This window comes from Pelodiscus sinensis, chromosome 12 (genome assembly GCF_049634645.1).
Source record: "Pelodiscus sinensis isolate JC-2024 chromosome 12, ASM4963464v1, whole genome shotgun sequence".
In the NCBI taxonomy this organism is placed as follows: domain Eukaryota; kingdom Metazoa; phylum Chordata; order Testudines; family Trionychidae; genus Pelodiscus; species Pelodiscus sinensis.
The window spans coordinates 19,712,279-19,728,901 of NC_134722.1; the positions used below are offsets into that span (position 1 = coordinate 19,712,279).

The window sequence follows — 16,623 nt, forward strand, 5'->3', positions numbered from 1 at the left end:
GAAAAGATGTTTCTTTTAAGCAGGGACTGTGTGTGCCGTTTGACAGCATCCAAAAATGAAAACGAAATGAGTCAGGTATTCTGTTAATGTTTTACTAAACCAGAAGTCAGCTCTCTCTCAGGATGGAGGAGGGGAAATTAAGAATACAGGTTGAAACTCTAAAATTCGGTATTCTCTAGTGTAGCAAATCCATGGTTCAGCAGGAATACGGGTACCGCTGAACCAGAGAGCCTGACTGAGAGCGGGGGCAGCCCGAGGCCAGGAGCGCAGCCCTGAGCAGCAGTGGAGAGCACAGCCATGGCCAGGGCCAGCGGCAGTGGGGCTCACTGGCTGGGAGAGGAGCCCGATCTGGGACCACTCAAGTCTCGGATCAGAAAGGTGGAACCTGTATGTGTTTCACTTTTCCTACAGAACCAGGCAAGATCTCTTGTGGTGACCATCACAGGCTACAATGCCGGTAGCAACCTGCCCCATGTTCTGTTCGTACAGCATCGAGCACAATGAGATCATGTGCTATGCCTGAGTCTCCTACATGCTACCACTATACAGCTACATTTCCGTGCCTGACACATCACTGTCCAACTATCGTATCCCTAGCTCTGGTTATCTGCAAAGCCCATACAGAAATGGAAAATGCTCTGTCTTCTAGCTAGCAGGTACTATTTAAGTGGCACCTTTTGGGGGACAAGCACATCACATCAGTGCTTGACACTCCTTAGTCCCTCCCCTAGGGATTCATCCAGCACATTAGGTTGTGGTGGAGACAGGGCTTAAAAAAGAGCTCTCAACTTCCTGTCACTCTCAAACAATCCCTCACAGGTATGTTAAGTGCTTTCCAAGCTTTCCAGAATGTTTCCGCAACAGCCATTTAATGAACAGATCTCCTTAGAGTTTTCCTCCCGTCAGGAGTTAAAGTAACTTACATTTCTTACAGGTACCGTTGAATTACAACCCCCCTCCTCCAGAGGGGTTGTGATAGGACAGTACCTCTGAGACATTTAAGTATGTGTTGGAATGAAATGGGGCTCAGGGCAAGGTGTTGGGAATATGTGGCGTGAGTTTGAGGCTGGGATCGCAGCCACCATGCTGCCCGACCATGGATTCACAGAGCTGGCCAGGCGGAGTGGCAGGGACCGTGCTTACCTGACCACCAGGGCTGGAGCCAGGGTGCACTGTGGCCATGCAGCCCAGGGTGCTGGCAGCATCCAGTGCACTGCCTCTAGATGGCCAGTCTCTTTGTGGTCCACTGCACCAAGGCACCCTGGCTCACTTTCAGCTTTGCCTTCCTGTAGCCTATTGCCTTCAGAGGCTCAATGCCTTCAGTTCACAAAAGCAGCATCTAAGCAATAAAGATATTCCATGTTCCCACTTCCCAAGGTTACACTCTGAGGTGGCAGAAAGTTATCCATTTCTTCAAAGATTTCAGTTTCAGGCTTATTTACAGAAATTCAGAGTGCAACACTGCAGCCCACAGCAAGTAATAGCATTTCATTGTACAGGATAAAAAAAATCCCCCAAAGAGTGATGCAGCCACATACACCTTGGCGGCTAGGCTCTTGGGGCTTTCTGCTACATTAATTCAGCTGGGACCACTTGAGTGCTTTGGATTTTTAAACATCCCTTTTCCATAAAGAATCTCTTTCCTCTTGCTTTATCACCCTCACCAATTCAATCACTACAATTTTATTTAAGCATTGAACTGACAAACCAATTTACACCTGCTGTCGGAGCGGATGGCAATCGCAGGTAATCCAGTAAGATGACTAATGATGAGTTCTGACACGTAGTCCTGAATTTATACATTTAGAGATGAAGACAAAATGTTTTAAACACTTTAACATGTCCATTTATTAAACAAGAAATCCTTCACAAATGATTGTACTATACGGATCAGAAATTAGTGTTCCGAAAACTATTTTCCTTACATACAAAAATACAGATTTTACCACTATGAAGACATAATCAGAAGAGTACCATGAAAATTTTTAGAGCTTATCACCTTAGTATATCAAAAGAACAAAGGAAAAAAGATAAAGAGAAAACAGCAAACTCAAAAGGTAGCACAAATACATTTTAAAATTGGAAAATTAAAAAAAAAATATTGTGCTCATATACAAAACACCAAATAAGCAAAATGACATTTAAAACTGATAAAATACACCATTTAAATTGTGTTATATAAAGGCATGTGTTTTAGAAACAGATAGACAAGATCAAACAGCAAGTTAGAGATTGCCTTCTATAGCACATTAATAAATTTATTACAATCCCTCAACTTTTGCTTATACTATAACAATAGAAAAGAAAAGAAGTACATAATATGTAGAAGAATATCAGTTGTCTCTATAAAACAAGTTTAGAAAGTGTTTTCTTGCTCATGTTTAATTTTCTTGCCTTTAAAGTTGTCCAGAGCATGAACAGAATTTCTTGGCATAAAAAGCCTGGCAGCAACTATACTTTACAAGATCAGTAACTCATTTAGCCTGATACAGTAAAGAAGGTATCACCAGTTTCGAATAGAGGGTGCTAGAAACTTTCAATAGTATTTGTTGATCATCATACTTGTGGATTTTTTCTGATCTAAAAGAGATACAAGCACACCAACTAAAAATACAGTTAAATTGTATCAGATTGTAAATTATCTTTATACATCCAATTTTGCTTGAATGCAATTTTCTGACAACTAAAAATTCATTTGTCACACCATGCTTTTATAGAGGAAGGTGAGAATCACAATGACCCGAGCCTACAGTCCTTGGAGTCAACAGGGAGTTTTGCCTGAGTAAGGGCTGCAGAATCAGGCACATAAAAAATGCTTTAAGTATTTTTCTTGGCAGAAAATTACAATTTCTTTACCAAAGGGGGAAACACACAAGGGTACCACATAGGAGAGCTCTGCTAATATTAAAAGGAAAAGTGAATCCACTTTGCCCAGCCCAGCAGTTTGCAAGTGCAAAGGCGGATCATTATAATTGATTTAACACAGAGATTTGAAAATGAAAAAAAAGGGGGGGGTTAGATGGTATTTCTGAACCTCTTGCTGTGCACATTTACACCTATGGCAGCATAGGAATAGATTCCCTGTCACTTGAAAGCCTTTCAGCCAAACTAAACGTTACTCTTTACAAATGATATTCTAGTTTAAGTAGCACTCTAGACGCAGGAATGTTTGGATCAGTCCCAGTAAGGACTCAAACTCAGCACCAAGGTTGCATATGCATCCCACAAATGAGGATCTCTTTGGGCATGTCTTAAAGGGGGAAAATATTTTCAAGAATATTTCTCCATTAGTTTGAATTGTTCTCATCTTTCAGATTACAGTTTTGAGAAGAGCAGAGCAAAATAGGTACAATTTTCCTGTTCCATCTTGAGCTCAGAACATTACTAGTAGTGCACAAAGGGGAAAATGGCTGCTGTTACCATTAAGGTTAGTGTTAACTGAAAATGAAATGAACAGCTGGAAATGCATTAATAAGCCATGTTACAAAAATAGTGTTTACTGGTTTAATACATTACATTACTGCCTTTATGACTGACAAAGTACTTATACCAAGCATGGAAGGCACCCTAGGTGAAGTAGTTTATCCAATATTTGTTTACAAGTCTGTGAAAAGGCATAACTTTTCAAATCAAAGCTCAGCAGTGAGTAATAAATACATACTTTACTATTTTATTCTGGGTTCCCGAACCCTTACAAACTTCAACATATACAAAAAGTTTCAATGGACAACTAACATAGAAGAGAAACTTGGCCAACAAAACACCTTTCGAGTAGCTATATCATTCCTTCTAGGATGTTCTGTGTATTATATTTTAAATATAGGAATTATTTTCAAATGCATTAAATTGATCACAATACAAATAAAAAGTACTATATCACTATAGCTCCACAATGTGATTAAAAGCTACATGAATGGTACTGATAAGATGCACTATCCCTCCGCAATATCCAATTACTAGGAACCAGTAAATATTCAAGATCTGCAGTATAAAATGTAGAAAGCTGAAAGTAGCAATTTTTCAAAATACAAGATACTAACCTGAACCTCTCTACACCTTTAAACTTCAGGAACAATATAGCATTGTTAAAATATTTGGGATTAGGAGATTACTTAAAAGTAGTGAAGCTTTCAACGAAATATGTCTATTAAGACATTTGTCTAAAAATGAAACCCTGAAACTTACCATATTCTGGATAATCGTCAGGTTCTTGCAAGTCAAAAGAAGTAGACCTTTATATTTAATCCTGTTCCCTCAATATTTCACATCCAGAGGTTTATTAATAGAGTTGTAGGGACCAGCCCCAATAAAATCCTGTTTACAAGATCTGCACAATGCCTTTTCAAATGTTCTAAGTTTTCATTATGAATTTATGACAGTTTCCATATCCTTCACTGTAGTTTAATTAGCTTACACTTGTGCCTCATGAAATCCATGGGACTGAAACCCTTCATAAGTAGTTCAAAGCTCTGTGTTATAAATATGTCAATCAAGGTAATTATGTGTATTATACATAAAAAACACAATTAAATATTTTCTTTGCCAGTATAATTTAAAAAGCATTACCTATGACTAGTTACAAGAAGTATTAGCTCATAGCTCCTAAAAGACAAAATTTTTTGCTAGATCATTCACCGTGAGAATTGAAAGAGAAGGATTGTTAATAGGTAATTTATAGGGTCTGTCAATGCAAGATGTACTTCACCACATTTTTTTTTGAGAGAAATGGTTAACTTTCACTCAGAGGCATAAATAAGAATGCATTTGAAAGCTGCATGTACCCAAACAAAACTGACCTCTGTCTACTCTAAACCAAAGAATATTATAAATCACAGCCTGAGTAGATTTTCTTTTAAAATTGTATTTCTTGAACATCAATGGTCAGATTAGGGACAAACATGTTTTTCTTTTAGCTTAAACACAGAAAATAAGCTTTAAGGCCAAAGTGTATCCTCCTACTCTCCCAGCCAAATCTAAAACCTCTTTGCTTCTGAGAGTAGATGATGAGTACTGTGGCAAAGAAAGTGCTAATAAGAAAAATTCTAAGGAAATTTCCAGCAAATTCTCGAATAAGGAGAAAAAGTTTGTAAAGAGCAATTTAACTGAATCTTGCTGTTGAGTCTTAATAACTTCCCCTACTGAAAGGAATTCTCTGTTGCTTTTCTTAACAGTTTTCAAACATAATTTCTTTCCAGTTTCCTTTCTTTTACAAACATTACAGCATTCTGATATTTTCATACATATTTCAGTTTCCTTTAAAAATGATATTTTATGACTATGAAGCCCAACATGGACATAAGCCTTCTATCTTTTCATAATGGGCCTGATCCTTACCTCAAGGCCACTTCAGGAGTCCACTACACTATGGACGGGGCTCACAGCGAGGGACTAAGGATCCTGATCTTGCAGAGACCTGTTTATTTGCTCAACTTTACACAATGTAAGTAGCTTTGATTTCAGATGGATTACTCAGTGTCTAACACTATGCAAGATTGGTGTCTAATAAGGCGGCATATTCACCTTTCTGGTGAAAGTAATACATGCATTATATAGTGACTTCTTTGACAACTACAGGCTTTTAATTAGGTTGTCTGATAACTACACTGGCTGATATAACAGCATAACTCAGAGATTTTAAAGTACGCTGTTCACAAGCACAGAATCTCTCTAAATTTAGAATCTTGTTTTTCTGCTTAGGGATGGGATGACCAGATACTAGGGAAAAAGAAAATCTGTATTTCCAAACCTATTTCTACCACTGACTCACTCTGTTTCAGTCTCCTCTACTATAAAACGTAGAAAATACCTCCCTTCTCCATATCGAGGGCACTGAAGATTATCAATGTTCACAACACTTGGAAAACAAAGAGCTATGTAAAAGTATTAGCAAATTTCTCTTGGATTCATGAGTAAGGTCTACCAGACTTTATCCTATCTATCAAAGATGTTTGGCTCTAGAGGTTTCAATGTTGGAACTTACCATGTTCATGCTATTTAGATTTGGAAAGCAGTTCTGTCTTTACATCACATCCAGAGGATGGCTGATGCCATTTTTAATAGTATTTGAAATGCAGAATGCCTCCACTGTAATATTAATTAGCAGCTCCAGAAAGAAAATGGGTTAAAGAGTGATTTTGAAAAAGAGAAATCCAGAAAAGACGCTAAGCACAGAGGTGCTCAGATTTAAGATTGGGAACAGATTCCCTGTTGAAAAAACAATGCTGGTATTGCCAAAGTTATGTGATGTGGGTAAGTTAAGTACCGCTTGCTTTGCCTGTATGCCTCAAACTAGGGGTAACTAGCATAAAGGAAAATCTTTACTTGTTTAGAAAGATCAAAGAAAATATTTAATTGAAAAGCTAAGTGATTAATTCTACAGTCCTGTTGCACTCGACTACCTGGGTCCACTGTCTAGAATGGCAACTCAAACTGTGATCCAGACTACAAAGCTCTGCCAAGCAGTCTGAATGGGTATGCTTATAATACTTTCATTGGGTATGTCTACACTGTATTCCTCTTTCGAGAGAGGAATGCAAATGCAGACAAACGAAATTGCAAATGAAGCTCAGATTTGAATTTCCCGTGCTTCATTTGCATAATCGCATCTGGACGCTATTTTGAAATACCCTATTTCAAAAAAAGAAACTCCTTATAAAATGAGGTTTAAATGTAATTCTGAAAGAAGGATTTTCTTTCGAAATAACCACATCTAGAATGTGTTTCTTTTCTTGAAATAGTGTATTTCAAAATAGCACCCAGATGCGATTATGCAAATGAAGCACGGGAAATTCAAATCCGCGCTTCATTTGCAATTTAGTTCATCTGAATTTGCATTCCTCTCTCGAAAGAGGAATGCAGTGTAGACATACTAATGAGAGTATTATAAGACCCAGTAGTCACAGGGCGGGACTATGCCAGGAACTCTATTTTATGAAGCAAACCACAGAAAGAAGAGTTGAGGCAATCACTGGTTTAGAAGAAATTGAGGATAGCCAGCTGTCTATTTCCCCCGACCAAAACTAACTATCAGGCACAAATTGAGAAGAAAAAATGTCCAGACCATTCTAAGTGATGGGCTATGGAACTAAGCAAAAGTTGTTTCCTGGTTAATGGAAAGTTAATTTAAAACAGAACTTTTATCTGCCAATCCTGATGGAACACTAAGGCTCATTAAAGCTACTTTTGGATTTATTCATGACTTTTGCCTGACAGACAGACAATCTACCACCAAGAAAGGAGAGAGTAATTAACTTTGTTGCCATAGCCAGCCAAACTATAACTTATATTCAGAAGACTACAAGGACTGGACGAACACCACAGACACTGTCAAGGGCAGGGTCAATGTCAGAACCACCAAAAGCAAAAGAGCTTCTGATGCACTGGCATCAGATTTCACAGCTAGTTGTCTCTCTCTCTCTGGATATCTACCTTTTCCAGAGAGGCTATGTCTACACTATGGGGCTTTATTGGAAAAAAGTACGCAAATTGCGAAGCGCAATTTGCGTACCTTTTTCTGATAGTTTTTTCGGAAGAGGCTTTTCCAAAATTTGGCACATCTAGACTGGGCCAAATTTTGGAAAAGCCCCCTCTTTAAGAGGCACCCGTCTTCCTCATAGGAGGAGTGCAAAAAAAAAAAAAAAAAAAAAAAAAAGGTAGCGGAAGAGCATTCCCTGGACGTGGTGGAGATTTTCCCAAAATCCCATAGTCTAGACATAGCCAGAGAGCGTGAGAAAGAGAATCTTCAATTCTTTTTGCCCATGATTTATAGGGCACAACTAGGGGACTTGAGTAAATCACACAGCTTCCAAATTTCTGAAGGTGCAAAAAATTAAAAAAATCCACCAAACTAATCTCAAAGGGAAGTACTTAATTAAACAATGAGAAGGTGCTGGACAATCTGCCCTCGTCTTCGCACTGGCAGAGCGAAACCCCATGTAATGGGGAGGAATGTACAAAACTTCCCTAGTTAAACAAGATAACTTAGGTGATTTCGAGGGGGGGGGGGGGGGGGGAAGAGGGCAGAGAAAGAGGAAGTAGCAGGGAGGAACCAACTTCACTACTAGGCTATAGTTACAGAGAGTGGGACAAGATGAGCAAGTGGATAGGCTGACAAAACTGAATATGGCATTGACGGAAAGCTGTGCGTAAGGAGCGATTTAAAACCAAACCAAACCAGAAGTCTGCATGGGCAGCTGCTACCATTAGTTCTCTATTTCATTCATAGTCTCTTATGGGTAGGACCCTACCAAATTCACAGCCATGAAAAACACACGTGACCCATGAAATCAGAGCTCCTCAGTGAAATGCCGCTATTTGAGGGGAGGGAAAGGAGCAAGGCTAGGGGTGCCCAAGTAAGGAGGATCCTACCATTCACTGGGCTGCTCCAGCTGCTAGTCCACTAGATTGGGAAGGGAAGGGAAGGGATTGACCTCCGCTCTTGGGAGGACATCAGATCCACCGCCAGGCAGCTAGAAAGATCTGTGGGTGTACTGCTTTAAGAGCTGGTCTCTGAAAGCAGCAGTCACCAAAATTCCTGCAGCTAGAGAGGACTCTGATCTCCTGTGTGCTGCTGGGACCGTCCCACCCAGGGGCTTCTAGCTGCCAAGCATAGCTGGTCTGAGGAAGATCCGAACATCCTCTTGCCCTGCACAGCAGCTCTAAGGAGGCGGCGAGAGACGATCAGACTCACACCCCCTCCCCGTCCCTGCTCAAGGCTGCAAGAAGCTCTCTGGCTGCTGCCTTCTGAGTCCCTGCTCTGCAGAAGCGACAGTGGCAATTCCATGTCCCCTCCACACCCGCTCTGTGACTCTCCCCAAGATCTGCTTTGGGTCTGGACCCCCATGATTACAACACTGTGAAATGTCAGATAAACACATGGAAAGGTGAAATTGACCTATTTTAAAATAGGGTTACCATATGATTTCAAAAAAATACCGGACACACTCTCTCTCAGATGGGGGGCAGGGGGCCGGGCGGGAGTGGAGTGGGGCTAGCCAGGGGAAATCGGGAGGATGGGGACAGCTGGCGGGAAGCAGGGCTGGCTGGGAGAGGGTCAGGGGGAGCGGGGCTGCCCGGGAGGGAGGGGGAGAACCAGCTGGCAGGGAGAGGATCTGGCTGAGAGGGTGCTGGGGGAGATCATGGGGGGGGGGGGGGACCGGCCCAGACGCACGCAGATCCCGGGGTGCTACCCATCCTGCGCACGGTCCCAACAGGGCGCACGAGTGAGTCCAGCCCCAGGGATTCCATCCTGCCATGGCCCCGCCCCCCTCTACTGCATATTTGCGTACTGCCTGGCTGGTAGACATGCTCTTGCAGTGTGAGTGTGTCCACCAGCCAAGTAGTACGCAACTACGTACTGATACTCGCATTAATAATAAAACGTACTTAATTAGAAAATACTGGACATTTATATGTTTCCCGGACAGAAAGCCCAAATATCGGATTGTCCATTTCAAAATCGGACACTTGGCAACCCTATTTTAAAACCCTCTGGCCATGAAAGTTTGCAAAATGGACCATGAACTTGGTAGGGCCCTTATGCACAAATAGGGCCAATTTTGCCCTCAGCTACACATACGTACTGACATACATTGGAATTGGATATCTGAAGACAGAATTTAACTCGGAAAGAATGCCCAGATGCCTAAGACAATTTTAAGCACCACGTTTCTGCGTTGTGGAGAAATGTTTTAATGGTCTGTTTTTAACGTTAGCTCTGTTTATAGTGTTGTGGATGGATCCCTTTGTGGAGCAAACTAGCTCTCTTGGGGACTAAGCAAAGTGGTCCCTTTGTGCTTAAAGCCATACAAAAGTGAGGCTAACTGGTAGTAAAGCAAAACCATAATCTGATATGGGGAAGCACTTTAACATGAGTTGCCTGTGCAAGCTTCACAAAAGTTAAATTTTCTGACCCATTTTTCACGCAGAGGTTAATATCAGTATTTGCATTTTGGTTATTAGTTTTTTCTAATTTGTTGGCAAGGTACAGATATTTCATTATGCCATAGCACAAAATCCAGTCTGGAAAAATCAAATCACTGTGTATGGACTGTAGTATATCAATTCTATCATAAGCTAAATGAATCCATCCCCTTCAAATTACATGACACATGTAAATAATGTTTCTTAGACTAACAAATCTCTAATTTAGAGGTGTTTTTCTTAATTATCTACATGACCCTAAAATCATTTTTGGTCCCAAAAGTTTAAGAAAATTGCATCTGTTTTTCTCTCTGTTTACAGGTACTTAAGATTTGTATTTAGAAAATGTTTTTCATTTGTATTCTGGCCTAGCTCATCTCAAAAACTCCCATAGTTGTGCTGACCATATATTCATGGCGTAATAATAAATATTTTGTACTCAGCACATCAAAGCCTTTGTATCTCATGTATAACCATATCAGACATTTGTTATATGATTGTACAATATACTATATTAGAGATCATTGTATCAGATTACTGTAAAAAAAGGAATTAATGTTAACTAGCCAACTGCAGTCCAAGCATGAAGTTTAACAAAAACCTTCTGTTATCTCTCTCAGTCTGGCAAAGTGCTATGCAGTTCTCCCTTCTTTCCCATGCAGTAAAATGCACATAACCTGAAGAGAGACCAAAAAGTACATAACATTGTAAATGGATCTCTTTCTAGGTCTCTAAGTAACCAGAACTCACTTAGGGTCAGCAATTAACTAGAAAAGCACAAGGGGACTGTGTAATATACCATTTCATTTCTTTTACTGATCAGCTAATGTGATACATTTTTGCTATGTTGAAAAGTCTTTGTTATTATATGACATACTGGATTCCTCTATTACTTGACTTCAGTGGAAGACCTCACCCAAGAAATACAAACATGGTGCTGGATCCTATGAATCTCTTTTTTGAGGGTTTTGATAATATTTCAGTATATTCCTTTAAACTAACCTGCATGTCTACCCTAAAGATCACTGTGTTTAGTTTTTAAGATTGATTTGTGAATATTCATTTTTTTTCCAAACAGCAGTACGTACAAACTACCCCAATTATATCATCCCTCCAACATTTGGTACAGCATGTTGAAAAATAACTTATCCTATGGGCACTGAACACACCATCATTTAGCACGGTTAACCACACTGAGTTATGGGTCAGTTTTCATATGACAAACATTAAAGCTAGCCATCACTGGAATTAATTAATAAAATGGCTATGTTTTAAATACTTTAGAGACCCGGGGGGGGGGGGGGGGGTCGCAAACAACTTAGAGGGGGGTCGTGGTATCACAAAGTTTGAGAACCCCTGCTCTAGAGGATCATTAGAGCTCCAGCTATTAGACTCTCAACCCTGCACTCCCTTCAATTACAACTCTAAGTGAAAATGTAAAACATAACATTAAATATGGTATGATAAAAAACTTCTAACAGATTTAAAATATTTAAAAAATTGTAAGTTTCCTTTAATCTAATTGTTAAAACAGAATTTTAAAAAAAGATATAACTAATGTGGAATGTACTGCAAATAGCAAAGAAATTGGAGAATGACTTAAGAAAAACAGTTTCACTTTCTGGTTTTTATGCATCAGCACAAGGCTTGCATTGCCTGAGAAGTGAACAGTGCAGAATGTTCAAATTTAGAGCTTCCCCTGTTCCATTTGCAATTACAAAAATAAAGTTTCATGTAAACATTTCTATAACTTTAGGATTGTTAAAACTTAGTTTTGAAAATAAATCTACATTTTGCACTTAAAACTGACTGGACAACGTCTATGAATTTTTCTTTTATATTTATGATTCCAACTAAGATAGTGTAAACATCAACCCATACAGGGAATAGTTACACATAAATACAATGCTACAAGTCTGCGGAACAAAGATCTGGTGTGAGTATATATAATTTAACTGACTTCAATGACAATTTTACTCATGTACATCAGGTTTGAATTTGACTCCACTAGGGGGTGGTATGGTGTTGTTCCCATCTACAATAAATGAGAAACCTGTTGTAAATACTTATCCTTATGCCAACACAAAGGAGAGACACGTGAATCAGAGCGTACAAGGATATTGGTGAAGTCTCCCTAATAAAATTTGACTGAGGTTCTAGACATATTATTGCAGAATTCAAGTTCTCCAACAAAAGAATACAGTCTTCTCTTCACTAAAAGTTCAATGGAAGTGAGAAAATTTGTGTTAGGAAAACTGTTTATAAATATAGGAAGCATAGAGAGGGAAAACAATAGGTTCAACCATACACTTTGTAAAATAAGCTTCAAAGGAACATTAGAAAAATGATTTATAGCTATGATTAATTTAGTCATCTAAATTTTACCTACTACCAATCAATTTTAATTTAACAGAACAACCAATCTAAAACCAAAATATGCCATAAATGTATTCATCTTACACAAAACACAATGTTGCAGTCCTGGAATATCCTACAATATATACATCATGCATTTTTGGTGGCTCCTGATTTCCTTAAAATTCCCAGATGACTGAAACCTCAGAAAATAATGGACCTTGATTGGAGTGTAGAGTCTATTACTTGACAACCTCCCCAAAGTATTTCATGAATGAAAATCATGTAATACATATTCAAACATGAGCAGATACCTACATCCTAGTGTTGGATGGGTTGCATTAATTGTGCAGCAGGTGAAAGTGCTAGTCTTTCAATGAGTAGGAGCCCCAATTCAAAATCTGGCTGAGGTCATACATGAAATGAGTTTGGTGGTTTTAGTATAGTCCATAGTGCATCTGTCCATATCACCAATCGACCAGCCCAAATACTGAATGGGATTGCCTGTTTCAGCTTCAAAATGCACCAAGAACAGCAATGTGGGAGGTCTTGCAGGTGAGAAGTGAATTGCATTGGCAAAGCTGAATGAGGAAGTATATATAGAGTTGGTATACAATAAAGCTGGTTTATGTTATTGCTATTTGTCCCTCACTTTCTTTTCATATGCAACAAAATCTATTTAATTTTTGGAGGATTTTTTTTTAACTGAATAATTAATATAGTGTTGATCATAGCATTCTTACTGGATGATAAAATAGTGGCAGGGTGTGCATGTCTCTCTAGAGCTGGTACCTGGAAAGAAACTATACAAGTGTTTAATCTAAAATATTAACATACATCATATATATATATGCAATTGTTGTATACAGATTATGCTTCTGAATGGCCAATAATTATAGCTTTCAAGCCAATAGCTTCTGAATAAATGCAGACTTCTCTCTCTCTAAATATAAATGGTCAGCTTGTCTCTGCCAAGACTCTTCCCATAAAATGAAAAACTTCAAACTGTATAAACTTCACTTGATGAGACAAAATAAAATGTTACAATTTTCTATCCCCTCTTTTGTAGCTTTCACGCATCAAGACGCTGAATCTCAGGGTGGTGATCTACTTCTCTTGATTCTGTCCGAGCACGAATGTAGTTGCTTGTCTGCCGGCTGTTCTGCTGACTGCTGTTCATTCTCCATTTTTTAACAGCTAAATACATATTCACAGCATACACTATCATCGCCAAGAAACCAAATATCTAAAAGAAACAGCAGCAAAACTTTGTCAAAGGCAATCTTCCAAATAAAAAATGGTAACAGTTTCACAACAAAACCATTAGAACTTGGTTTTATACTTTAGCATTATTGTGGCTTATACAATCAGCTGCAATGTATATTATTTTAAATGAATGTTAGCAGTTTGTGAAAGACACTGGATCAATGATCTTAAAGACTGAAGGTCTCTATCAACAAAACACCCTTAACATGGTCAGTACAAGACAACGGTCATGACAAAGGCACCTCTAAAGAAAGACAAGATAGTTCTTTCCCCGTTGAATCCTCAACTTTTCTCCTGGATTTAATAATAAGGATGCCAAACACAGATTGTGGGGATGAGAGAGATGCTTATACAATAAGCAAATGTGATTTTGATCACTATGGACCTCAAACCAATGCTCCAACATAAATAACTTAATCCCACAATGAGAATTCTAATCTCGCTTACCTACTTTATTGTGAAGCAGTGCTACTCTATCATATGGCTCTGGATGAGGAAGAGGGAAGAGATCATTGTCCCAAGGTCAGGCCACTCAGTGCACAGGAAATAAGTTAATTTTTACTTCTCAACTTCACCCTGGAAGTTCTGTGGAGTAGTTATGTAACTTTAGCCCTTATTCTACCCAGCCTTACAAAACTCATTAAAATTTGCCAGTTCAGGCACAAATCGATTCACTTGCCCCTACGATGGATGTAATAATAAAAAAATTATTACTATTTTACTAACCAATAAAAAAAGCACATACTAAACAGCATGCAAGAAGAATTTTGCAAGACCTTAACAACTGTAAAGTGGGTCTGATTTCATAGCTATAACCTTTTATGAAAAATAACACCACCACATTTACAAATGTCCATTCAAAGTTATAGAGTATAGGGATGTTAGATAGCATATAATTGAATAGTTGTGTAACAGCATCACATTTTAGCAGTTACACAATTATTCGATAGTCCCTGGAGTGGGGCCAACAGCAAGCGTACTCCTGGCCCCAATCCCGGGGAGCCCTCTGCCATCCCACACTGCTGCCTCTCTATTAGAGGCAGCAGCACGGGCTGTCAGATGGGAGCTGGTCCATGACCGCAACCAGTTTAAAAAACAGCTCCTCATGTAGACAGGCTCTCACTTGCTGCCCTGCCGCTGATACAAAGGCAGCGGCGGGGGGGGGGGGGGGGGGGATTAACTGATAAGCCCAGACCATCAGTTAATCATGTAGTCGTCTACACGCTGACATCCCTAAGAGTATCCAAGCAATTAAGCCTAAAATTTAGTTTCCTTGGCTCTCACCATTAAATCTCTGGGGGAGGATTCATCCAATATTTCTTTATGTCATGGGGGAAAGCTGATTTCCTTGAAATTGAAACACCGCTACTAGTAAAAAAATGTGTCGATGATAACCATTAAAAATGTATAGAAATATGTGAGCTAGCGTGAGGAAAGTAGCCAATGGGATGCAGGGAAAAAGTCACCCTTCACTTCTGATGAAAAATAACAGTGAAGTAGTAAAGAAACTTAAATTGTTTTCTTACCACCGCAACAATTTCTGCTCCAGTTTTATGGTTCAGAGCAGCCAGTACTACAGATGCAATGAAAAAGAAGAAAGTGCTGAGTCCAGTGTTGACAAGATCCTATAAAAATAAAGTTATTAGAATTACACCAAATCATCCTTGTGTGTATTATATTGAATGGATGAAACACAGAGGATCAGAACAGAATCTGTGTTAAGACTTCCCCAACTTTTATGTGGTTTATCCTTTTGCAAAAAAGGCAAGGACTCTCATCTAGGAAGCACATGACACTCAAAACATACATACACACAAATATATACACAAATCATTATAGATTCAGAATATGTTATACCAGTTTCTGGTCAGAGGAAGTATTTAGAAATAAAAAAGGACTGCTAGTACCAACAATGACAAACTATTTTATTACAGCTGATATTAAAGAAATCTGCAGCATTCCAACTGCTTAACCATAATGCAGCTCTCATGCACAACTCGCACGTCTGGCTCCAGCAGCTGATCAGAGCAGCAGTGTCTCACTGGTAAAAGTATGCCAGACCTTATGGCAATATATAATTAAAATGTCTGTATTACTTGTGCACAGTCTCTCTCATTTGTATATGTATTGAGTAGGCTCACTATATGTATTGTATATGTATTGGATGTAATATTCACACACTATCTACATATGTATACACACTTATATAGATACTGGACAGGTGAGTACATAATATGTTTATAGATGTCCACACACAAAAAAAACCCACACTTTCTTCATGAGGTTACTGGGATTAGAAAGAAATCTGATTGCTTTTTAAAATGTAGAAACCCTTGCAGCAGCAACATATGCAATTCAACTAACTAGACTACGTGTTGCTTAGCAATGAAATAATCATGCTGCTAAGCTTCCAGCATTCCAAATCAGGTTATTAACATGCTGCTGTGGACACAATTAAAAATTCTGAGCTAGCAGCTATTGAGAAGGGGGCTATTCCCTTCAATACCACACTCAATTGGCAACAGTTAAAAATCACATGAGCAAGAGATGAAGTACCAAAAAGCAGAGTGGCAGAATCATTTAGTTTATGAAGAATCCCTCATGTTATTTAGGGCACCCTACTGCATAATTTTAAGGGGAAAATCCATTGATATTGCCCTGGAATCTAGTTGCTCAGACAACTACGGTAAGTTATCACCAGCTTTTCAAGACAGGCAGACTGCAATTATGAAGGTAACTGAAAAAGGTGAGGAGTTAGGGGCAAGGAAGAGCATGGAATGCAGCAGCTGAGGACCGCAGTGTGGGGAAACCAAAGGAACATGAAGTAATTGGGAAAAGATAATACAACAGTAACTAAAGGAACAGAAGGATCAGCTCTGTACAACCAAGGCTGCAGTGCAAATCATAGTTTTAAATTCAAATGCGGCAACCAATAACTACAGGTTGAATCTCCCAAATTTGGGACTCTCTGGTCTGGCAACACCCGTGGTCTGGCAAGGCCACGAATTTTTCTGGACCAAGAGTCCCAGGAACGGGAGTCAGCTCAGAGAACGCGGAGTCTGTGGAGTCCCTGCTGGGCCA

The 16,623-nt window shown here is 39.2% G+C and overlaps 1 protein-coding gene across 1 annotated transcript in view; it reads right to left on the bottom strand.

Annotated features, from left to right (window-relative positions):
- Positions 1-1,823: 1,823 nt before the first annotated feature.
- CMTM4 (CKLF like MARVEL transmembrane domain containing 4) overlaps positions 1,824-16,623 on the bottom strand; it is a 72,789-nt gene continuing 57,989 nt past the window's right edge. Inside the window, exons 3-4 of the mRNA XM_006130547.2 lie at positions 15,069-15,167; positions 1,824-13,522 (exon numbers count right to left, since the gene is read on the bottom strand). Of these exons, the coding sequence (XP_006130609.2) occupies positions 13,349-13,522; positions 15,069-15,167 (273 nt within the window). The 3' untranslated portion in view covers positions 1,824-13,348. The remainder of the gene's footprint in view (positions 13,523-15,068; positions 15,168-16,623) is intronic.